Here is a 24,642-nt window from a genome sequence, read left to right as displayed (position 1 = left end):
AGTAAAGGGGGGGGCTGCTGGTCAATGTTTGTGCGTGGCAGGGGGAGAGGGGATGTATACAACCAAAATGAGCCCCTTCAATCTCTGAAAAGGCAGCTGTTACAGTTTCACTTTGGTTGCCTAAGGAGGCAGCGCTGATGTGACACAGCTTTGTCAGTTCTCCAGCCCATCCCTTGTGCCTTCTCAGCTCCTCGCTCAGTTTTAGCCAAATCTGATGGAAAGGCGGCAGGCTCAGAGGTCAGGAATTGCTACGAGCCTGGCGAAAGTGGTCTGGGTTGAGGAAATGTCTCCACACAGTGCAGTGGGAGCTCACTTCTTCCGATTAAACAGCAGAGCCCACCTGGGAGAGTTGTGCTAGAGCTGCCCTGACCAAGCTTTGGTCAGCTTTTGTGCCGTGTCAGACACCAGTGATCTGCTCCTCAGGCAAGCGTCCTCACCGATGGGTAGCCTCTGTATGAAACAGTCTGTGCTCTAGGCTTTATTATCAATCAGGATAAAAAACCAGCCAGCACCAGGACTCAACTCGGCTGGAAATTAGTTTTAATTTCACCCAACTGCTGGCACCCGCAGTTGCATCCTGTGTGCGACGCGTGCGGGGGGAGAGGAGGTGACTCTTCCTCATTGCTTCCGCGGGAGCTGCCCTCGCTCCCTCATGCTTGTCCGTATTTGGCATCACTCATGGATGGAGAAGGGATGGCACCCTCCACCACGGCATGACCTCCCCGTCAGCACCCCCTTGGCCAAAAGGCTGTAGTCACAGTCCTGAGCACCCGGACTATCCCTTTCCCCCCGGCCCCACTTACTAGCAAGGAGGGTCACCCACAGAGGCTTTTTCCACTGCGTCCTGTCTCATCCACCAAAGGGCAGCGTTTGCACGTGCACAGGGCTCAGGGAGAGATGCTTTTCATTCAGAATTGTTCCCTGTGCCTGCTGAGGAAGGGCTGACAATGCTGCCTTTAGACACAGCATTTGGGTAGGATGCAGTTACGGTTTACAGCCAGTGAATAGCTCTGAGTTAAAGCGCTGGGTGGGACAGGCAGCAGTCTCACCACCGCAGCCTCCACCACCTCCACCTGCTCTGAGGCCAGATTTCCAGGGTGAAAAGCGCCCGTGGTCCTGCCTGCTGCCCTGCATCCTCCTGGTGGGAAGCAGGACTCTAGAGAGTGAAGTGAGTTGCCAGCCCACCCCCCTGGGTGTGAGGAAAAGGGAGGCAGGAGACCATGCAGGAGACCAGAGAGCTGCTTTTTACACATCTACTGCTATCATTTTCTGTATAGACAGCAAAGGTGTACTAGTAAAACCCATGCATGGCTGTTGTGATGATGAACTTGGACACTGCAGCTGGGGTAAGTCTGGAGGCTCAGGGAAGCAGGAGGTCTGAAAGACCAGAAACCAGCTTTTTTTTTTTTTTTTACAAAGAAGTAGTTCCCTGGGCTGGAATCTCCTTCCCTGAAGATTTACTCAAGACCAACACAGATGAGTGTTCCCACTAGACGGCGGGGTGAGATACACTATCAACAGGCAGTAGACTGAAGAACCAAGCTGTGGTTGCTGCAACCCACCAAATAAAAAAAAAAGGAGAGGAAACAACAGCAGACAAACATAATTCTGAACAGTGCAATCCAAGTTGTCACTAAATGCGCTCCACTGACACTTCCCCTCCCGAAAGCCAGCATGCACTGAAAGTCTAAGTCCTCTTGTCAGCAGCCAGCTTTGGAGCTCAAAGCTCAAAACACAGCCCAGTTCCTGGAAATAGCAATGCTGGGAGTGCAAGGAGGTGATGGATGAGAAAGCCATGGCGCTCTAGCCCATCTTCCATACCTTCACTTCTGGCCAGCTCCTGCTCTTGACTTGCTCCTGGCTGACACTGGAAGTGCTGATTTCTGGGGAAATGGGCTCATAGGAACGGAGAGACAAACTTGCAGCAAGCAGACCCATCCGGACACAGGTATCTGTATCATGTTTAGCAAGAATCCCTGCAAGGATTCCTGCCATCAAGCTGTGGAGAGAAAGAAAGTGGGTTTTGGACACTGGGGGAACAGTTCTAATCTCAGGAACATGGCTGTTAATTTGTACGTGCACTCACTTGGACCCAAACCAACACTTACAGAAGCAGAATATGTCACACAGGAGGGGTGAGGTTATAATGAAAAGTTTTTGCTTTTTTATATTTTTTTTAAAATTTGATGTAACAAATAGTTCTATTTATTCACATTTTATTTGCTTCTCATCCGAGAGGTTGAGGTACTTTCCCATTCCACCACATTTTCTATTCTCTGCTGTTTTCCAGGAGAGGCAGGAGAAAAGAAATTAGTCTAAGAAGGGAAGAATCTATTTTTCCCTTGCTCTCTAATTATTTTGTCACTTCTCTGCTCCTTGTTGGTGCCTCATTGCATTCCCTTCCGTCCCCAAAGGTGGGTGGGTAGAGAGGAAAAGTTTCCACATATATGTTAGAGAGGCAACAGGCACAGCTGGAAAAAGAAATCCAAAGCTGAAATGAGAGTGTAGATTCAGATTTTTGTAAACTTTTGCGGTGGTCTTCCATTTGAGATTTCCCAGTAAAAATGATGCGAGTGCTTGGAACACCAGTGGTCACCCACAGGTCCTCACAAGGCACCAAGGAGGCCATCAGGAGAAGGAGATGACTTTGCCATCTGCCTGGCTTGCAGGGGAAGGCTCTGTTGAGGCATTGATACATGCAGGGTGGTATTTGCAATGGACTGGGAACAACTACTGGTTATTCATAGCTAAATGCAGTAATGATGCTCGGAAGCTAGGAAAGGATAAAGGAGAAGTGAAAGAGAAGGATGAAGATAATGATATCTGAGAGGAAGAAGCAAGGACAGGAAAATATGACGGCAGAGAGGATTAATGAGCAAATCTTTGGGGACGGAAAAAAGATCACTTCTTTTTTTGCGTTCTAATTACCTCAACATCTTTTTATCCGTAACAAAGGCACAGAAGATTATGATTTCCATAAACCAGTCAATCTCTCAACAGCTCCAGAAGTTCAGAGTAAATATTTGGGGGAGCATCCCCTAGCAATGCCGTGTGCAGGCACGCGGCGCTATGCTGTCACGGCAGCCAGGAGCAGGGAGCAAACGGCCGCTGCTCCTTGCACGCACACAGGGCTCCCTGGGCAGCATCTCTGGGGTTGTAGGAGAGCCGCAGGACTGAAGCGAGGCGTGAGGTGCCCTGGATTGCTGTTTCTGGGGGCGCAGTGTCCCCTGACCTGCACTTCAAAAGTGCGAGGGAGCCGTGACTGTGTTGTAGCTCTGGGTTGTACCCTGCTGCGTAGTCCCCTGAAAGTGCCTACAGGCTGGGCTTGGGCACCGTTACCAGTTTATAAGCTGTGGAGATGGCACCTTCGTCAATGTAGTGTTTTGGCACTCTTACTCTGTAGAACAGGGATTTCTGCAGCTCGGTGGAGCAGCTGGGGTTACCAGGAAGGAAAGCCCTGGATGAACAAGAGGTCTATGAAAATTCCCACATGGACCTGTGGACTCCAGGGAATGAGATTTCCAGAACAATATTACTTCAGGAATGGGAGCAGTAATGGGTCCCTAGCTTTCAGATAGCTTTGGAAAGAAAAACAAACTTCCAGGACTCCTGTGTAACTCAGTGGAGGTGTTTGGCAGTGGCACACTTTATCTCACCTTTGGTCTTCCCTTTAATCAAGCTTTTAAAAAGGGAAAGGAAACCCTGAAGAAAATGTTTAGTTTACATTAGCCTCTAGAAAAAAATGTCCTGTCGTGAGGGGTAGTTGTGTACTGAGCCGATGGTGCAGACCGGAGGCTGTGTCTCTGGAGGGGCTGGCAGAAATTGGGCACATCTGCTAGAAGCAGTGAGCAAAGCTGAGCTTTCCTTAGGACAGGCTGACCCCACGAGGTTCCTCCCAGCCCCCATTCCTCTGCCATTACACTTACTGCTCCAAACCACACTTTGGTCTTCTTTGGAGAAGACCAGCTTGCAGTTGCAATCAGCTCATCTTAGAGGTGATTTTGGACATGGAGCATGTCCTGGTGTGAAGTGGGTTAACTAGCTTGGCACGAAGTTATTGATTGATCCTAACTCAAATATTGAGGACACTGTAAGTTTCAAAAAAAAAAAATTACTTTCCATTCTACCCACTCATAAAAGAAAAAAGAAGTGTTGCTATGTTGGGTTATTGGTAGGTAAGAGCAGAAAAATAAAAGGAACTGTGTCACATACATACAGCCTTTTGGTCTAGCCCAAAGCAATAGAAGGATAGAATCAATTATTGCAGTGTACAAAGCAAGAAGGAAAAAAACCCGACTACTACATATAGTTTGACAAGTTAACAAGGAGCATAATAAAATATTACTCTGACAGACTGAGAATTGAGCAGTGGGGCTAGGAATAGTACACATCATTTCCTACTCCTATGTACAGCGCTGTGTGAACAGCTAGGTGAATCATACAGCAGACTCTTTAGAAGCATGAGTTACTGGTAGAAGCATGAGTTACTGCCAGAGGCAAATGCAGAACCCAATGAAATGCTTTTATAGGGTGATTTTAGCTACTGAGTGGCAGTCCCACCGCCATTGGAGAAGCGTGGAAGTGAAGTAGTAGGACAGCTTTGATGTAAGTTGGTTTACTTTGCTTTTAGCAGCTCAACCCAGACTAATTCAGAACTACTAGATTGCCATAAAAGGCTTGGATCTTAAAGAAAAGCAAAACTAATAATGGCAAGACTGGCTTCCAAGATGCTTAGGGGGACATTTTTAGCAAGCTTTGCAAGGAATCACAGTAACCAGTCCTGTTCTTGTGCCCATTAGTGTCTGTTCCTCAAGCAGCCATATGTTGTTTGCCTTTGCAGTAGAATTTCAAAGAAATCCGATTATGGCCCTTCCACATTTAGCTGGAGAAGACAAAGCAGTGAGCAACATACCTGTCTCCGGCTCCTGAGACGTTGACTATCTCCTCCCTGCTGCTGTGGATGGCGGGGTAGTGGGTGGCACAGAGGCTGGCAGCAGCAGTCTGGAGGGGGAGAGGAGGGAAGTTAGTGGGAATTGCCCAAGCTGACAAGGCCTGATGTGACTGATGCCATCCAGACCCGCACAGATGCTAAAAAAAGAGGGGAGGGGGGGAAGGAATAATCTTTTTTCACATTTTGAAAGAGATCATTGATTTAAATGAAGCTTCCTGAAAATGAAGCTTGCACTCATGAAAATTCACGGCAAGCACATTTAAAACTAGCTAACTACAAACACTGCTGCTAGAAGCCAGCAGTATATGGACAGACAACTTGATTTTCTTTGAGAGTTGTGTATTTCACCCCTCAAACCATGCATTTGCCAGCAGCGATGCCATATTTCCCAGACTGCTGGGATGACACCAGAAATAGCAACGGTGCTATACAGTCTAAGAAAGAAGCAACTGAGAGCACAGAGTTAGTTTTCCATGCCCTTACCCGTTCATGAGCTCCTGGACAAAGCGAGATGCTCCCTCCCAGGCTCTTGCCACACAGGAGGATGCCATGAGCGCCGAGGGTCACCACCACACAGTGCAGGTGGGCCAGCAGAGGGTGGGCCAAGGCCACTGCAGTCTGGACAACATCCTCCAAGCTGGATGGCAGCTCTTCAGAGAGCAGGAAGGAAAAACTGTGGTATAACTGTAAAGGTCCTCGATTGGCCTTTTTATGGGCTGGCATCCTATTTATGAGCACCACTACTACTATTTATGAGTAATTCTGAAATGTGGTTCATATAAATGTTTTTCTTTAAATCATGGGAAACATGGAATTCTCCAACATTAGGCTTCCATACCGTACCTCTATCCTATGCTGAGGAAACCACTCCTCATGGGACTAAACTGCAGAGATCAAAAAACTGTCCTGAAGCATGACTTCCTTGTCTTAATGCTCTTGGATTTCCACCTGCATGTGGTGGGGTATTTCATTTCTGCAAAGGATGATACTGTTGGGACAGGTGCCCTTCAGAGCATCATGCTTCAGAGACATGCTTACAAACCAGAGATTGTTCCCATTTAGCTGATGAAGTGAGGCAAACGGGATCTCTGGTTTTGGACAAGGAGCCATCCCAGGCCTACTGTGCTCTTCGATAGATAATCTGTCCAGCCTGGGCCGTACAACCCACGCAGAGATGGCTGTAAGGTGGAAGACACCAAGAGTGCTTATGAATTCCCACTGTGTTATAGCTCAATTTGCTTGAAATGGGGGCTGGAGTGAAAAATGTTCTTCTCCAGGAGCTAGGTTATCTAAAAGTGTGACTGACCCTTCTGAGTATTCAGTACCTGCTGGCAGAGGGTTCCCGAGGGTCTGATTTATTGCTCTTAGCTCTTGCAGGTTGGGGGAAATGTATGTCAGCGCTTTCCAGCTGTCTGAGAGGAATGGCTTAGAGGCCTTGTTCTCATCTGTTGGCTCATAGCACACTTCAAAACAACATTGCAATTGGTTAGTTAATTAATTAATTAGTGCTTCATCTCTACATCACAGCAGGATGCAGTGTAGAAGGCTTAGCGGGATCTGCACAACGGTGGTTATACGTGTAATCCATTAGATACTGAAATACTATTTCCCCCATGCTGAGGACAAGGTCTCCCAAGGTTTCCTTTCCAGTGCTCAGCAATGACGCTGTTGCTTCTGGCTCTGGAGTGATATAATCAGACTTCCGGTTCGTTACTCCTCTTAAGTGGTTTTGGAGCCTCTGCCAGGTTTTAAGAACATTGCCTCTTTCTTCAGTATTTGCTTTTAAAAATGAAGGCATAACTCCAAAGGTTTAGGAAGCCTTTTGAAGGGTCCCCAGCATACCCAGGGAGAGGGATACATATTTTATGGGAAGTGGGAGAGAAATCCTCTCAAACGATGTTTTAGCAATTATTCTGAGAAGCAAACTATATTGCTGCTCAAACTGTCAGATGCACACACATTTGTGCTTGCCTTGAGATTAAAGGGAAAGAGAGCAGCTTTCCCTGGTTTTCTGGCAGTGCCCAAGGGCTATAGCACCTACACTACGGGAAATATGATTTACCTGCAGAATGAGAAAAATTCAGAGAAAGTAGAAATGTTTCATCCATTTGAAATAGAGTAGTAATGTATAGAAAGGAGCACTGAATAACACAGCGTGTCAAACGATAATGGTATATCTCCAGCAAGCAGCAGTGGAAAGCGCTCAGGGCGTGCGGAGTGTCTTGGCACACACCCTGCTAGGAGCTACAGGGACAGGGCTGGGTGAGTTCTCCTTACCTGCTAGCTGATGCTCTCTAGCTAGTTGGCAGACATACTGAATAGTGGAAAGAGGCACATTTCCATCAATGCAAACTAGCGGGGCCTGGCACAGGTTCTCCTTGAACTGGGACACCTAGTGAAAATCCAAGACACAGAGTAGAGACAATTTGAGTCATTGCAGAGGGACAAAATGATTGCTAGTCAGACTTGGGATGTAGGATTTTCACTCGTATTGCAGCCCTTAGCTGCAGGCATGAACCTAAAAGAGTGATTCCCTAAGGAAAATGGATTTTTCCATTTGTCTCATCTCCTTCCCTTCTTCTCCTTCCCCTGCTCCCTGCCATCAAGAGTTGATCTCAACTGGCAGGGCCCTTCCAGCAGAGAAAGGTAGTTGCTGGACCTCACTAAACTACTTTGGTACCCGTGGGTCAGTCAGAGACCTACAGGGAAAGGGAATGCTGCTATTTAATGCCACTGTAGGATGCCCTGTGCTGTGCCTGGCTTATTTCACTGCACATGTCATTTAGATGTCCTCTCTGCACAACGCCTCCCGAGACAGGTTGTTCATCAACAGTGTTTTACTCCTGGTTCCTACTGAATCGCGTAGGGATGGGGGACAGTGGAGCAGTAGAGTGGGGAGCTGCCGTTCCCTCTTTTGGCTCTCTGAGGCTGCTCCACCGCCTGAATGCCAGGCCAGTGCTATAGGCACTTGTGCAGCATCCCTCCCACGTCTCTGCTAATCCTGGCGGAAAGAAGGGCTGCCAGAATGCACTTTGCAGCAGAAAATTGGTTCAGAGTTTCCACTGGCCACAGCTGTTTGTTAAAGCTCAGGAGAATTAATCTGTCATGTAATGGTTTTCTGTGCCAAGGCTTGGGAGAGGCAGGGTGGGGATGGAAGTGGGAGCAATGACCGTATTTTTCCCTAGGAACTGTTCACCTCATGGGGATGCCACTGTTAAGTAAATTGCACTTAACTTCCATGTCGCTGTCAGTCATGAAGCACAGGCTTTTGTTCTGTTGACAAAAGAACGAGTAGGGAAGAAGGGTGAAGTGATGGGGCTTTCACTGATTCAGTCCTTAATCACTGCTTCCATTAGCCCTGATGTTTTAAAGGTTTGGATGTGCTGAGCAGCACTGCCTGTTGATACAACTCAGCATGTAGAAATAACAGGAATGGTGGGGAGGGGATGGAACAGGAAAACTTGCTTTAACCAGTGTTCTGTCCACTTTTTTTTTTGTTTTTCCCTAAAGGGAGAAATACCATTTCTGCAGGTGGACTGGATTTATTGCTGGCTTTAAGGTGCCAAAAATGAGAGGTTAGCTGCGACTAGTTAATGAAGAGGATTCTGGCCTACATGCCATGGGATGATAGTGGTGGTGACACTGTATGGAGCAGAAACAGATAGAAGCCCCATCTGGGTCAGCAGCAACAGATGGCTCTGGTAGCTTCCCATGCTGCTATCGCAGTGGCCGATGTCTGGGGATAACTTTAGGATTTCCCATGTTCCCTCTGCACACCCCCTCTCTCCTGGTACAGCTTCAACAGTTGCCTTCTGTCGCACATCCTCACTCTGCACAAACAGGTTACAAATCAGATGGCGTGCATACGTATTGCTCTGTTATCTGGTTGTGGATGTCCATATCTCCCAAGCCAACGCTGAGCTCCCCAGTGCTAGTGACCACAGCACAGTAAGTCGCTGTGCTCTTCCCCTCCAGCTGAAGGATGGCGCTCATGTCCTAAAACAGAGAGGACAGTTATAAATGGAGCATGTTTTCCTTCCCTGCCACACCTGGCTCATTCTTTCTCTACGCCCACCTGATCGGTAGCAGTAGCCCAGCTTGCTGTTTTCCCTTCAACCTCCCTCCCACCTTGAGATAAGCAACATTTCAGAGGTATCTTGTTCTAGACAGTCCTGGTAGATGGCTAGTTTTTAATATTTGCAACAAAACAGATGCCACAGGTTAAAGAAATCATTTAGTAAATGAGAGTGCCATGCAGTTCCATAGGTTGTGTCTCTGTTATAATGGAAGAGTCATCTGCAGAGTGGCCACAGCACTGCTTGCTCCAGCCATCCATTCCCATAGCTTGTGTGACATTTCGATGGCCTGCCAACATGTTGGGCATGTCTTGGTGGCATGCTCCAGCTAGCAGTTACATTAGCCGCCTCGCTGACCACAGAGCCTGATTTTGAGGGTAGCCTTGGAGCCATTTTTACAGCAGTGTCACAGACATAGCTATGAGGTGTCCTTCCTCTGTGGGTCTTGTGAATGATCAGCTTAGAGAATTCAGGGCATTTCTTGGAATATACATGTGGATGGAGCAACACATCCCCGCCCAGTAGTTCACAGGGAAGTTGGAGGTTTTAAGGAAAGGGTCCCCTCCAACGCTGGTGGTAAGGTGTTTTGTTACAGGCAAGGATTGCTTGGCAGCTGGCCAGCTAGTCCATCTTCCCCTTGGGAGACTGCTCACTTTGGTGGCACAAACTGTGCTCTGCTGGGTAGAGGAGACCTGCTGCTACAAAGCCTTTATAAACCAAAATAGAGTTCTTGTTCTTATTGCTTCATTTACCGAATTGCTTGGGTAGCCCCATGTGCTCTATTTGGATACCAGAGCCCTGAGGGCACTAATAGGCCTTAACAGCCCTGACCAGCCTCACTTGGGGTCTCCACTCATACTCCTGGCTTGCCCTCCATCCTGCCTCTTCCCCATGGAGGTGCCCAACATCTTGGGTTAGGGTTGCTTGCTTGGCCTGCTCTGCTCCCTGACTGGGGGAGGCGAGGCTCTGCCCTGCTGTCCCGGGTCAGCTCCTGCTGCTCCTGGCTCCCTGGCCTTGGGGGACAAACTGCTGCTGAAGTCAGGTATTCCTCTGGTGCACAGTTAGGGAGGGCTGTATGCAGCTATGTGGAGGACCCTACTCATCTGAAGCTGGGAGGTATCCCGCCTGCACTTCCAGTTCCAGGTTTTCTCTGTCTTATGCTTTACCCAAACCAGGATGATTTTGGCATTGCTTTGTCTATCCTCAGGGTCAGGCTTTGCATATTTCTGGCTGTGCTTAGGCCTTCCTACCATTTTTCATGGTTACTCCTGATTTACCTCTTTCTCCTTCAAGCACCACTCCCTGGAGCTGAATTCAGACCCCATGGTTCAGACTCCAAACTGTACATACATCTAGTCTGTGTTTTAAGGGGTGGCTCCTTGCCCTCTAATTGTAACTAAAGGAGCACTGAATTATTCGGACTCAGCTTGATGGAAGGTGGCTCTTATGTCTACCAGGGTTGAGAAGACTTTTCCTTCTATATAATGTCATCACTTCCATGCCATTACTGTGCAACATACCATGTGGTGACAATAGTGCAGGATGGACTCTGAATGTTCATCCTTCCCCACGGCTGATAAAAAGAGAGGAGTCTGTCCAAGACGGCTTAAGCAGTCTAAAAGCAAATGGAAACAAAGGATGTTAATAAATCCATCAGAGTACTGTGAACACAGTGACAGCCTGTGCAGGGTGAGTGTCTGTAGGAAGGCCCTCTCCTGGAAAACTTAATGCCCATCAATCTTTATCTAGAATGACGTTCAAGATGAAACACAGCACACAGCTGGCTGGGGTTGAGTGGGGCAGTCTACGTCTGCCTGCTGCACCGGCACTCTGAATTCTCTGGATTTTTTTGAGTATCTGGGAGTGGAGGAAAAGAGAAAAGGGAAGAAACTTCTGTACTTCCCTGTCATCATCTCCTTTACATCATAGGCACATGGGCTTTCCCACATTGCTTCTATGCATGGCCTTTCCTGCTGCTGGTCTTCCCACACTGCTGTTCCCACCATGCCAGCTTACTAGAACCACTGAATCTGAATGGATTCACGAGAAACCCTTCTTCCTCTCCCTTTAAGTTACCACAAATTATACCTCCGTGGGTTGCATAGGTGGCTTTTTTTTTTTTTCCCCCTCAAGCTTCCCCACTTGTGACCTGAAATGGTAGTAGATTTGTTTTAGGAAGATTTGGGAAAGGTCAAAAAGCTGGAATAACCCTAAAATCTTTTTGTAATCTGCCCCTGCTAATTTCAATACCCAAACACTGGTCCACTGCTGCTTGAGGTGGAGCACCAGGTACAGCATGATCCCCTCTTTTCACCAACAACTGTAGCCCTTTCTTTTCTACAGTAATTCCTGCACCTCAGTTCCTCTTATCTGTGGTGCATGGATGATCATCTTTGAATAAGCCTATTCCTTTCAAATTCTTGCTCAAGACATACTTCTGTTGTTACTATAACCTAGCATTAATTCAGGACTGAAGGCCATGCTGTTCAGCAATCATTGGAGACCACTGATGCTTATTTAACTTTGATTTGGGGTCACTGTGCTATATAATACTAGTTAACTTCATATTTGTGGACCCTTCTTTTCCTGACCCCCATTCCTTCCCCTCTTATTTCTTGGAACAGCCCCTGCCTTTTCCAGGCAGTCTGCCCACTGGTATATTGCCTAACGTGTCCCAGATCTTAACAGCATTCAAGAGCTCCTGCTGTTGAAGGAATACTGAAGGACAAATCACAGCTGGCAAATCACACCCACGGGCAAACCCAAGAGCTAGGCACCTGCCAAGTTTCTTCCAACGCCGCCAAAGGTTCGTCTCACTCTTCCAGCATTTGTTTGCCCACCACCCTGGAAGAATAAATTGTTAATTGGCAGAACTGGGAGGGCTGCTTGGCATTGATGCTACGTCTTCACTAACATGTGAAGTGCAAATGATGTTGCTGAAACATAGGTCAGTAATTAGAGGGAGCAGAAGGCATCTAGCTACCAAACCAAGGGCAATACAAACTTCTACAACCATCTACAGATTTCAACCTTGATAACAAACGCCCGCTTCCTAGGAGGGGAGATCCACTTGATCTCCCCATGCATTGCCATTGTGGTCTTATTTGCTAAGACCTCTTAGAACAACACTAACGAGTGTTTCAGCTGATATGAGCATCCCTCTGAATTTACCTGCTCACAACAGTGCTGGGACTCTAGAGCTGCTAACCCAGACCTGATGGCTGGGCTCTGCAGCTGCCTTCCAGGCCACTTAGTTCCCCCCTTAAGCAGTTTGGGGTTTGGGTTTTTTTTAATGTATTTATTTCCCTCTTTGGAGATAAAATGAGATTTGTTACCTTTGCCTGTACTGCCTCTGTACTTTACTCATGGAAGAATCTGTTTCAGTGTCTGAATACTTTTTCACTCACCTTCTTCTTCCCAAACATCTCCCTCATCAAAAATACCCTTCTTCTCCATCTGTGTGGTTATCAACTTCTCTTTTCTCTTGTCTCTGCCTTCCACTCCTCTGTCCATCTGTCAGTCTGCCACAAACAGCCAAATTGTCAGAACACAGGCAATCTCTCACTCATCTCCTAATTCTTCTGCCGGAAGAATTACATCAGTAAGTGCTCAGATCAATTTGGGCTTTAGCTGACTATTAAATGGTTTTAAAGCTCTTGTTGCATAAAATCCTGAAACATACTTTCCCTTTCTGAAGACAGCTTGCCAATGGTGGTCATAATCTTCACAGTTCTGGAGAATTCAGAGCTTTCAAGAGTATGTTGAGCATTTGGGTGGCAAGCACTGAAGTGTGTGCATGCCCGTATACAGCAGCTCCTGGCCCAGACTCTCTCTGCCCCATGTTAGCCCAGGTGCACCAGAATACACCTGCACATACACATTTTTCTTGCTTGTAAACACCACTATCTATCCACTATCAATACAAGTAAATGTATTGCCGTCTCACAGTAAGACATATTCTGCCTCCAACCTGTCACTGTTCTTGGACATTCTCAAAACTCCTACTGAAGCTCCCCAAGGACCCTTCTTCCTCCGTGCAAAGCTGTACATCTGTCCTTTGCACACAATGCCTTCCTCTGCATCCAGCCCTCTGACTGTAAGAGACTGCTCTCCCATCTAAATATGCTCTTTTGTTACTCTCTTCTGACCTCCAAGCTGGTTTTTGTTTGCCCTGACTCTCCCCAGTTCTATAGTCTGTAAGACTTGGTGCTAATTCTTGATGCCTTTGCTTTTCTGTCTGGTGGTTCTCCAAGTCCTGAACGGCGCAGACCACCTGAGCAGAACTGCCTGTATATAAGAAACCTATGGCCTCTGTCCATCTTTCCACTACTTGTCACTCCTCATTGGCCCAAATGCTTCTCCGTTACATTTGCTCATGCTCCCTGGGAATTGCTACTGGTACTGCCAGGAATGAGGATATTTCCATCTGCAATTGTATCCTGTTGAGTGTTGCAGATTTCGAAAGCATTGAGCTTGGCCATTTTAACTCTGAAGATCACTATCCAGAATAGAGGCAGCCAAGGGGAAGAAAAAAAATCCTACTGCAAAGTAAAAAGCAAGGATGCTTGTTTAGGAAAATCAGACAACGTGGCTTTGAACAGTGGCCCCTATTTCAATATTAAAAGAGGGTACTAACTACCATCAGCAATGAGCACAAACTCTATTTTATGCAGTTCCACTATCTGTTTTTCAAAAGTAATGCCTGTAGGAATGTTGAAAATACTCATGAGCTCCTTTCGTTGCCTGGTAGGCTGACCTTCTCTTTTAGTCCCCCACACATCCCAAAGGCAGAGTTTCAGGTTTTTTAGGCCAAGCCTTGTCCTAACAGCAGACGTACCAGCCTCCCACTCAGGGATCCAGCTGTGGGTAACCTCTGCTGTTGTACAACCCCACAGGGCCTAAAAGAAATGAAGATGCTAAATCTCTCTTTAAAGTAGCAAGTGGGTGCAGTGAGAGGAAACTAGCAGCCTGCTTTTGAAGAGAAAGAAATGACTGGTTCTTATCACACCTTGCCAGCTCAGCCGGTAACTCCAAGTCTGAGTGGTACTTGGGTATCTCTTCTATGTTGTGTTCAGGTGGGGCTGGCTGAGATGAAAGAACTTAGATGAAAACGGGCTTGCTGAGGTGATTCAAAATAAGACTGCGCTGATGTTTTCTGGCTATGTTTCAGAGAATTGAGAGAGTCTCTGGGACTTTCTTCCATGTCCTAAGAAGTTCGAATTCCTAATGTAAAAATGGGACTCCGCTCAACTTCTGGGTATCCTGAGAGAGTTGTAACCATAATGCTTCTTCCAGCATCTTTGAGCAAGACCATGCATCCTTCTCTGCAGGTCAGATAGATAGTTACTTATAAAGCACTTTGCTTCTGGATAGCCTTGAAAGCCACATGGGAATTACAACCAGGACAGAATACAGCTGTTTTCTTGCTGAGACAGCATGAGGTGTGAGTGGTACCCCAGTACTCTGCAACAAATCCAGCGTGCATAAGAATGGGACCTGCTGGGTGCTGAGCCCTTTGGAAAAATCTGTCTTTAAAAGCCAAAACAAAGCAATGCTGCTGAGAATGCTTTTTCCTGTGTGCCAAACCACAGCAGCTGTCAGCAGGAACATTTCAGCTGTCAGTTCCCAAATCTTACTGCAGCTTGGCATTTGGGTAGCTGCCATGATGTACCACCAGCTCTAGAGCTTGCTGCTATACAGAAGGGCAGCTAAAGCCTCCCTTTTCCATGCAACATTAAAATCTCCTTTTTCCTTCCCCCCATCAGCTGTTCCCAGCAGGGTCTATAGCTGTCCTTGGCCCCTCACCATGCCATGGGTGGTCCAGGGATCTGCACTCACATCTGACACACCAAGGGGTGGCTACCCACCAAGTTTAGCTCCTTGTCCTGATAGCTGAGTGTGGGGTATGTATGTTATCAGTTAGAACACAGCTGAAGCAGTTGCACTTTTGTTTTTTCAAGTCTTCATAGCTGATGCCACAGCATGTGTCACCTTTGACCATTATAATAGTGTTTGGCCTCTGCCTCTGTATCATCGAACAATCAACTTCCTTAGGGACAGCTTCCTCAGCACGCCTTTCCTTGTCTGACTGAGAGCTCTTCACAGACTGCCCCATCTGACGGCAGGAGCTTCCTGCTTTGGCAATCAGCATACAGTAATTTGAGACATGAAACAACTTTGGAGCAAGCTTCACCACCTCAATCTGTAGTACTTCATATAGCTCAAGAAAAATTGTATAGGCCATGTAAATGGCCGTCATTTGCCTGGGGAAGTCCCAGGTCTGTTCCACGTTAGCTTCTTGGTTGTTTCTTGGTCAAACCAAATTGAGAGGATCTGGTAACACTTAAAATGTTCTATTTTTTTAAAGGAATCTTTTTTGTTTGCTTGTTTTTGTGTGACTCAAATCCTTTATGACTGAGGAAGTTGGCACTCTTGTCTAGCTGTAACTGTGCGAGTACTACTTTTGTCTAAGGTCTCTTAACACTGTGGGTACTCTGCATGGAGACTCTTGCTCCTATTCATGCTGCTTTCCATAGCTAAGACAGTCCCAGGCAGCCAAAGCTGTCTCTTACCTGGGGATTTCCTCCCTATAGGGTCTGTCCTTGAAGTAGAGGTTGCCATAGTACGGTGACTGCCTTCACCCATTGCTTCTAGCTCTTTGCATAAGTACTTTGAGAATCCCCTGGGCAGCATTTCTGCTAAAAGATCTCCTTGGGCTTAGGGCATCAGAGAATAGCCCCAAGGCACCTTGACATAGACTGTAAAGGCCAGAGTCGTATGTGGAGATTGTAAGGACCATACATTGCTCTGTCTCTGTCTTGAGGGGTAGGGATAGTGACTTTCAGCATGGGAACAGAGTGGGTCAGTATGTATCACTCCATTGCTCACCTAGATAACACACCAGCACACCTAGACAACACACCAACACACTACACCTCCCCAGTTTGTGCATGTGTGTGCATACAGACATGTGGATATTGTGCCCAGATACCACCTTCCCTCCCACCCCGCTTTGGCTTGACACTTCTGTAAAAGTAGCTGGAAATGGCAGGGGTGCTAAGAAAACTGCTATAGATACAGTACCACGATGAGAGGGTTCTGCGCCTTGGCTATAAAGTCAACATTGATACCTCCAATCACGACCTTGAAGAGGGAAAAAAGAGATAAAAACTTGTTGGAAGGACTTGAGGAAAAAGTTTCCAAGTCTCCTTTGCTTTTCATAGTCACTTTTCCCACCCTCTTGAAAGCTATCTAATTTACAGTGTGAAGGCCTGTGCTTATTTTGGATGGCTGGACACAGGTCTGTACAATCCTGATTAGAAAGAATCGAAGTCTCTTCTATATGTTGCTTTCTAAATTATGCCTGCTCATAGCCAGCCCCAGCATGGCAGGTGGGATGTTATTGTATATGCATATGGGTGCTGGTGGTTTCTCTCTGTGGTGATAGAATAATGTAAGTTGCATGGGTCTGGTCATGTCAGTGCCCTTGAAGCCATATCTCTTGGGACAATTTCCAACATACCAAACCTCAGAAACATTCAAGCGCTGCTGTGTAAAAAAGCAAATAAAATGGGAACAAGTGGGCAGAAAAATCCCGTCCTTTCTTGCAAGTTCCCATGAGAAATTGCCATACCCAGTGACACTTTACAGATCACTGTCTTATTGTCCTGCAAAGCCAGAAAAAGCAGTACAGCTCCACAAACAGGAAGTTTCCGGATTCTTTGGGGACATACAGCTGTTTTTTCTCAATCCATCAAATGCTGGGTTATTGCCTCTGGTGTCACTGCCCTCTTTTATGTTGACAAATCCTATTGCAAATGTGTTTAAGAATTTTTTTCAGCTCTCTAAAGATGACCTAAAATAGATTTCCTGTAAATTATGTGGCACACACAAAATCCAAGATAGTGAATAGAGTGTTAGGGTTACAATGGATATTGTTTGGGATATGCTGCACCTCTTGTAAATTTGGCAATCATGACCAGGAGGCCAACAAAAAGAGATATTTATAAAACGTGTATCGCTCAGCAGCTCAAAATATCTCTCTCCACCCTTTTCCAGGTCTACTCCTGTAGTCACAAGTTCTCTGGCACTGAGAGCATAACAGTTGAAGTTGTACATAAGGGCACAGTAAAAGGTGAAAAGGTGATTAAAGTTTTAATGGATTTGATGGTCTAAGGCTTAATGGGATTAGGCCACTGTCAGTGTTTATTCCCTGTAAATGTGGATAGGGGGAGGAGGACAGAATATCCGAGAAGAATAAAAAATACTAAAGAGAGAATGTCTGCCAGCGTGAAGCAGAAAGACTGGTCTCTGGCTGAGTCACCTTTTACTTTTGGGAACAGATATAAATTTATCCTGGGCTGTCAGCAGAGAGGCACTATATGGAGGGCAGCAGGGGACTCACTGGCTGAGGTGTGGTTGTGTCCTCTCGCCCAGGCAGGTTTGCCTTCCTTCTGGGTTTTTGTAGTTTGCTCAGGGCCACTGCAATGCAACTGCCCACTCTGGCATTGTTCTGGATCAGAGCAAGGTCTGTTTGGCATTTCTTTAAGGAAAAGAAAAAGTACCAGCAAGATTGACCTGTCAGAAGCCTATGTAGGAACTGCCTAGAGGGAGAAAGCAGAAAATACATGCTGTGAGACTCGAGAGATTTGAGCCCTCTATACCGTAATCCTTTGGGGGCACATATACTGCGTTACAGTACTGCATGAACACCCTGATTTTTTTTTTTTCCACCTTCCTCCCGCTATGTCCACAGAGAGGAAACCTGTCATCTCTACTTGACAGCTGGGGAACAGAAGCAAAGGCTTCACAGAAAAAAGAGAAGGTGAAGTTCTTAAACTAGAGCCAAGAGTCTAAAAATGTCAGAGGATCTTGGCCAGCTTTTCCAGGAAGAGATGCCTACTGAGATTTTTGCCAAGCCTCTATAAGCAACGTTTTTAGCAATTTCAGTGGGAGCAGAGTATACGAGGCTTAGAAAGCCCCGCTTTCTGGCTGCGTACAGCTCCAATATCCAAAAATGCCTTTACCAATCTGCCCTGACTGACCAGGTCTCCCAGAGGACTGGCGGCAGAGCCTGGATGTGAACCTGGTTCTCCCAGATCCTACACTGGCATCCCAGCCAGGTGATCTGCTTTTTTCTTGCCTGTGCAAGAGGATTCCTACTCACCCAGGGGTGTTTTCCTTCCAAGTTTCTCTTACTCTGCACCTGCATGAAGAGTTGGATAAGGCAGTGTGATGTACAGCGCAGCGCTCTGGGAAGCTCAGGTACCTTCCAGTGTGCAACCCCACCACGGACAACAGTGCCCTGAGACTCCATCATGGAGCAGGCAAGCTCGAGGAGCAGATGCGAGGGATCTCTTTGGGCTCTGGACCACCTGCTGTCTGTGCTGGCCTTCAATTTTTCATGCAAAAGTGGATGAGGACAGTAAGAGCGCTTCTGAAAAAGCAGGATGCAGTCGCTAAGCTCTCATCTGTTTGCAGATACTGAAGTGCTTGCCCCTTGCTAGACTGTCAATAAGCTGATGGCATTTTCCACCAAGCACTATCAGAAGAGGTATGAAGTACACTGGAGTACTTTCCCCCGCCCACATTCAGTAAAAGGATACTGGAGTCCAGCGACTTCCCATCAGTTAATTCATTGAGCTTCTGTAACATAAAAGGGGTCAATTCTTTGCCTGTGATCCCTTTGGACCTGCAAATGTAAAGAAAATGCCCGCAGATGAGAAGGACTGAGCTGAAACAGCATCAGAGGAGAAGCACTGGTGTTAGCAGATAATTTATCTCCATAACCACATACCATAAAAAGTCCTGTAAACAAGCTTCAGGTTAGATAAAACTATGGTTAAAAGCATGTTGTTGGCTCACCCGTGCCCAAGGTTAAGCTGTGCTACAGCCCCTGCAGCAGTGTCCCTGAAGTTGTTTACTTCCCCAAGACCACCGGGTGAGCAAAGGATAGGGCTTAGGTTGCTTCTCACCTGGCTTCGCTGAGAGCTTGCTGGATGGCCTCTTCGATGACCTGGCCTGAGGCAGCTCTCTCCTGCGGACAAGGCACTGCTATCAGCACCCCGCTGCTCAGGCCTAGCCCCAGAGCACTGGCTGGGAGAAGACAGGCAGATCGTTAGTGGTTCTCCATGGATAAATCAAATGCCGAAGGAAAAGGACAGAGCAGAGTGGGCACGGGGTGAAGGAACACACAGAGCCAGAGCTCCTGTTCTTAGTTGACCCAAGGACAGGGTCTTTTCCAGTTACCAATCAATTTACATCTGCCTATTTCGAGTCTGTCTGTACAAAAAAAGGGGTAGGGAATTATTTTTTTTTTTAAAGAAAATTCATTCCGCTTCTGAAGGCCCAGAAGCTGTTTTTGTAAACACATTAACATACATGTTCCCTCCACTTCACCCGTGTGAACAAAAAGTGTACGAGCATGCCAAGGTGGCTGCAGCTAGCTAAAAAACTTGCTGCAGAGACTGAACTTCCCTGTTACTTTCTTTTCAGAGCACTGAAGCAGGAATGGGGGAGGTGGGATGGCTTGTTTTTTTGGACAAACTCTTCTCCAAAGTTAAAAAAGAAAGTGCTTCATCCAAGGTGATTTTTGTGTCCCTCTTTTCCGGGGCCCTACATGGGCTTTTCCCTTCTGAAACACACCAATGAGTTCAGCTGCCTCCTCTTCGTCCCGGACATGATATGGTGCCTGGAAGCCACTCTGGCGTGAGAAGAAGGCTGGGAACTCCCTTGACTCTCCAAAGGCAGCCACACAGACTCCCTGTGTTTCCTGTGGCAATGGAGGTGAGACAAGCAGGTAATCAGTGGAGGGAAAAGGGACCCCCCAAAAGAATGGGACTTTTTCCTTCTACCCAGATCGAAACTGCCTTTCTTTAGCACAGGGTTTGGTTATTTTTATACATCCCATTCTATTCCATTCTATCACCCACACTTTTCAAAACAAAGAGCCAGATATGGTAACTGGCTAGACAGAATCTGGCTTACTGAGACACAGGAAACATGCATGGTTGCTTGTGCTCAGAGCTGATCAAAAGCCAGGCAGTTGTCATTAGTGCAGTACTGAGTCTAAGGTAACAACCTGTGATCTGACAATAAGTCATGAGCTGAATATAATATAAACGACGAATATAAACAAGTTCTGTTTGTGATTGAGAAGTATTGGTGTTGGCTGTCACCTGAAGTGCTGGCCCTGGTAGTTTCCAACACACAAAACCTTAAAAAGTGACTCTACCGAACATCATCTTGATTCCCATTTTAATTCTGATTTTATTTTAGTGTTTGATGGATCTAGCTTGTCTGATCCATCAATTCTGGAGCATTGTCCCAGAAAAGCAAGTCTAAGGCCCGAGAAAGAGGGCACAGCTGGCGCTGCTTTTGGCCTCAGTTGGAACAGCTGCTGGAACAGCCCCTTGGGCACTGATTGATACATTTGTGTTAGAGAGCAGCCCAGTGCTTGTCTAGCCCCAACTGTAAATACACCTTCATGTCCTCTCAATAGTAATTTCTAAAAATCTTGGGCTTAATACCTACCCCAACACCACTGGGCATTCTGTATACAAGGTACAACATTATCTGCTTTCAGGCTCAGCAGTCCATGCTACCTACCAGATATTCCAGTGTCCTGCCAATATCAAGGATCGACTTGACTCCTGCAGATACAACAGCAACCGGAGTTCGTCCTAGCTCTGTCAAGTCAGCACTCACATCCAGAGCTGTCAAGGGACAAGCAGCCATTGTGTCGGTGACTGTGCTATACTCCAAGTTGATGGGATCTGCCCTCTTAAAAAGCCGTATCTGCTTGGGATGCCACTGCCTGCTTTTGTAACCACTTAGATCCACAGACAAATATTACAGGTTTAGATCATGCCTTTAGGTGTTGCGATTGAAAGAGCTAATGACAAAAAGAAGTCACATGGCTTAGAGCAGAGGTGCAGCCTTGCACTGTATCTCTCGGCTCTTTGATCACATCAATGAACAGCATGCAAAAATTTGGTAGAAAAGAAAGAAGATATAGCAAGGACAAAGTTCAAGGAGATGGAACATAATTGAAGTAGATTTTCATTTTGGTATTGACAACACTGGCCAAAAAGAAAGAGCTACAGGAACTTGATGACCTCAGAAAACTCCTTGGTCTGGAATTTACATCACATCTGAAAAGGGATGGCATCCAGCAGGGCAGTGCACTTAGGCTATGCTAGGAATATATATGGCTAAGAAGAGAGAATGTACTTAAAGGTCACAAACTACACTGCCAAGGCTGGGCCGTTTTCCAGAGAGGAGCATGCACCTCTAACACGGACCAAGGCCTAACTCTCTTTTGCGGTGAGACTCTCCTTCTCCCCAGCTGAGAGAGAGTCGGTAACAACACTGCTTGGTAGCCAGTATCAGTTATCAGCCATTACAAAGTGGGAGAAGTACAGCCAGCTCCTGTTGCACCAGGAAACAATATCCATATAACCCCGTGTAAGCAAACGATAAAGAGAAACTCCCACCCTCTTAACAACTGGCCAGTGCTCAAAAGGAGTGTTTTGAAGCTTCTGGAAAGGAGACACCGGGGAGAAAACAACCATAGTGTGGTCAAGAAGAATGATAACTTTACTCTTCTGAACAGTTACTGCAGGACAGACTGGGGAAAAGGAAAAAGATGGAATTAAATAAAACAGTAGCAACAAAGAGAAAAGTAGAATGTATTGATTTTCTTACTGTTCTCTCCTCCCCGATGGACGCCTCCTATGCCACCTGTCACAAACACAGGGATCCCCGCTTTGTGTGCGGCAATCATTGTTCCGGACACGGTAGTGCCACCAGATAAGCCCTGTCAGGGGACAACCAGTCACAGTCAGCACCCAGGGTGACATGGAGAATACGGCATGTGGGCAGCTATGGTTGTGGTCTGACACCAGCAATGTCACAACAGCCTTCTGTCACCAGCAGACAAGTGAAATTCTGATACAAATATTCTATCAGGCAAAAACGCAGAGGAATCATCGTCCCTGCTACATAAGCCATTCTTGCTCTGATGACAGCAAAGGCCTTTGTTCTCCAGGGCTTTCCAACCAGAAAGCTTCATGGACAACTAGTGTCACCTTAAACTGTCGCCTTAAGCTCCGGATGGCCTGCGTGTCTCATAGTTTACATGTAACGTGATGATGCCTTATCATGCCAATAAGAATATTCTTAGCCAAGTGCCCATGGCTTGCCAGCCAACCCAGAATGACATTTCAGGAGCCCTATTTCATGGCTGCTATTCCCTTGCTCTGTTGTATTTTGACTCTACATAGGACCACACTCGAGCTTACCAATCAGATATCACTTTACACAGTATTTTCAAGAGGTTTAAAAGCCACCTGTCTTGAAGTTGGAAAGCACTATACTATTGCTGTACAAAAACCACCAGAATAGAAAGTCTGCAAACCATACCTGGCTGAGGACGAAAGGAAGATCTCTCCGAGATGCTTTAACTACATTTTTACTGCTTGCCAAGAACTCAAGTTCCTCATCTGTGAGTCCCACATGGATCCGACCCCTTAAAATCCCTACAGTGGCTGGCACTGCTCCATTTGTTGTTACAATACCTTCCACCTCTCTGGCCATGCTAGGATAAGATAAATGAGACAGCAATCACAAAATTAGTGAGGCAAACAATCAGAGAAGAAAACTGCCATGTTTGATGACCACCATTCTCCGTTTCCAGTTTTATACAGTTCTTGTGATTTCAGCTAAGTCCAGTTCCTCTTCTGTATCTTCCTAATGGCAGAAGTCTTTGCACTTGAATTTGAAGAAGTGCAGAGCTCACATTTTCAGGACAGCATGTCCAAGCTCTGTGCTTCATTTTTTGAGAAAAATCACTTGGTTTACAGGCCAATCTGGCAGTACAATAGACTACTGAAAATAGGGAGCTTCTCAAAATAGGACCTTTCTGTATCTATTACCTGTTATTTCTCTGAGATCACATACCTTCACAGAAACTCCAGGTAATTCAAGCCCTGCTCAAATGACTGGGATACACTTTTCACAATACAGGCAGTTAGGTATAGAGTAACAACAGTGCCAAAAAGCTGCAGCCTGAGGATGCTCTAGGGCTGCAGACTAGATATTTCTAATCTTTGCAGGTTTTATACTTGATCATTCATACACTATCCTTTTTAAGATCAGCTTCTTCTCCCTTTCTGAGCTATCCATACATACGCTAGGCAATCTTTAACTACTGAACCTAACCTCCTCCCCAAACACACGTCTTTTGAGCTTCATTCTAAGACAGAATGTCAGGCAGAATAATGGCCAGTTAAAAAGTACGATAGAAAATCAATACTGAAACCTTTCTGTGCTTTCTGGAAGCAAGGATGGAGGGGAGAGTGCAGTGATTTCTGGCACTGTAACTCAATGAAACACAAGTCTACTGACATCAATAAATAAAGGGTAGAGGTGAGGGGGTTCTAGGCAGGGTACAGAAGGCATCGAGGGGACCAGCACCAGTAGCTGGTCTGAATGGCACTGAGGAACAGATTTCACTATTGTGTTCCGATCCTTCTTGCATTACAAAAGATATACCAAAAGAAACTGCAGAGTGTTTTACGCAGCTAAAAAGAATGGCAGCTCTCTCTTAGAGCAAGTAATGACATCATCTGCTGCCACATTTCAAAGGAAGCCTCAAACTTAAGGTGTTGGTTAAAGAGATAAATAGGTACCCCGGATACATCCTTAAAAGTCCAAATACAATCATTTTACATCAGAGCTCATATTCTGCATACCTAGCAGCCTCACATTTCCATTTGCTCTTACAAGGGTTTTGGCTTGACCAAGAATACTGATACCAATCCACCAGTTACATGAATCGTTCTTACAATTTTGTTGCATGAGGAACATCAAAAGCCACCACCTAAGATTCTGAGGATAGGCCATGCCATGTGTAATGATGGTGCTTTCCAAGGCTACGACTGGTCTCCCCTCCATCAGGGCTTCCTGTACGGAAGGCTGAATCCTGACATAAGCACCTGGGGATAAACACAGAAAAGTTAATTATTTCCTTGGGTATTTGCAGTAACTACTGAGCTGTTTCATAAAAGGCAAATTGTCATCATCACAATAAATTTATCCCCCTCTTCAGCTGTTCTTTGGGGTGAATTCACAACTTCACGAAGACTAAAGCTGTGTTTTATGTAAGTGAAAAATTTGCAAAATATCTCTACTGTTAATATGAGTAATAATCTTCATCATCATCACTCAGTGTTCCTCTGCCACCATTTTTGCATCTGTGTTGTCACTGGTTCCAGTAACACTACTTTAAATTAACATTACTGTGAACGAACGAAGCCCTGCAACCATGCCCAAAGAATATGCTTTAAAAGAGTGGAAACACCAAGGATGCCATAGTAACTCAGTATATTATAGGACTACCGTGAATCAAGGCTATCGTTGCTCTTTGCTTTGTTCCCAGAACACTGCCAGCAAGGTCCTTGCTGCATTCAGATGAGGAAAATGTTTTCCACCCAGGAGCTGTTTCAGAATACACTACTCACCATGCAGAAATCTTATCACCTGGGTGGTCCCACATTTCACAGCAGACACATGTCTTCCCAGGCTATAGGTTATCTTCCTAATCATCTTGCGCAT

General features: G+C 46.2%; 1 protein-coding gene across 1 annotated transcript; it reads right to left on the bottom strand.

The window, feature by feature from the left end:
* Positions 1-1,803: 1,803 nt before the first annotated feature.
* On the bottom strand, positions 1,804-24,642 carry LOC309403175 (uncharacterized protein; the record flags this gene model as incomplete). The annotated part of the gene is made up of 18 exons (XM_081997215.1): positions 1,804-1,999; positions 4,913-5,001; positions 5,435-5,601; positions 6,277-6,414; positions 7,229-7,343; positions 8,819-8,947; positions 10,548-10,642; positions 11,805-11,871; positions 16,111-16,170; positions 17,432-17,556; positions 18,633-18,718; positions 19,002-19,122; positions 19,672-19,798; positions 20,635-20,741; positions 21,733-21,844; positions 22,450-22,624; positions 23,909-24,023; positions 24,549-24,642. The coding sequence occupies 18 exons, from the start codon at positions 24,640-24,642 to the stop codon at positions 1,804-1,806; spliced, it is 2,118 nt and encodes a 705-aa protein (XP_081853341.1).

This window comes from Phaethon aethereus (genome assembly GCF_964289735.1).
Source record: "Phaethon aethereus genome assembly, chromosome: 1".
NCBI classification, from domain to species: domain Eukaryota; kingdom Metazoa; phylum Chordata; class Aves; order Phaethontiformes; family Phaethontidae; genus Phaethon; species Phaethon aethereus.
This window is presented reverse-complemented; position numbering and strand designations above follow the sequence as displayed.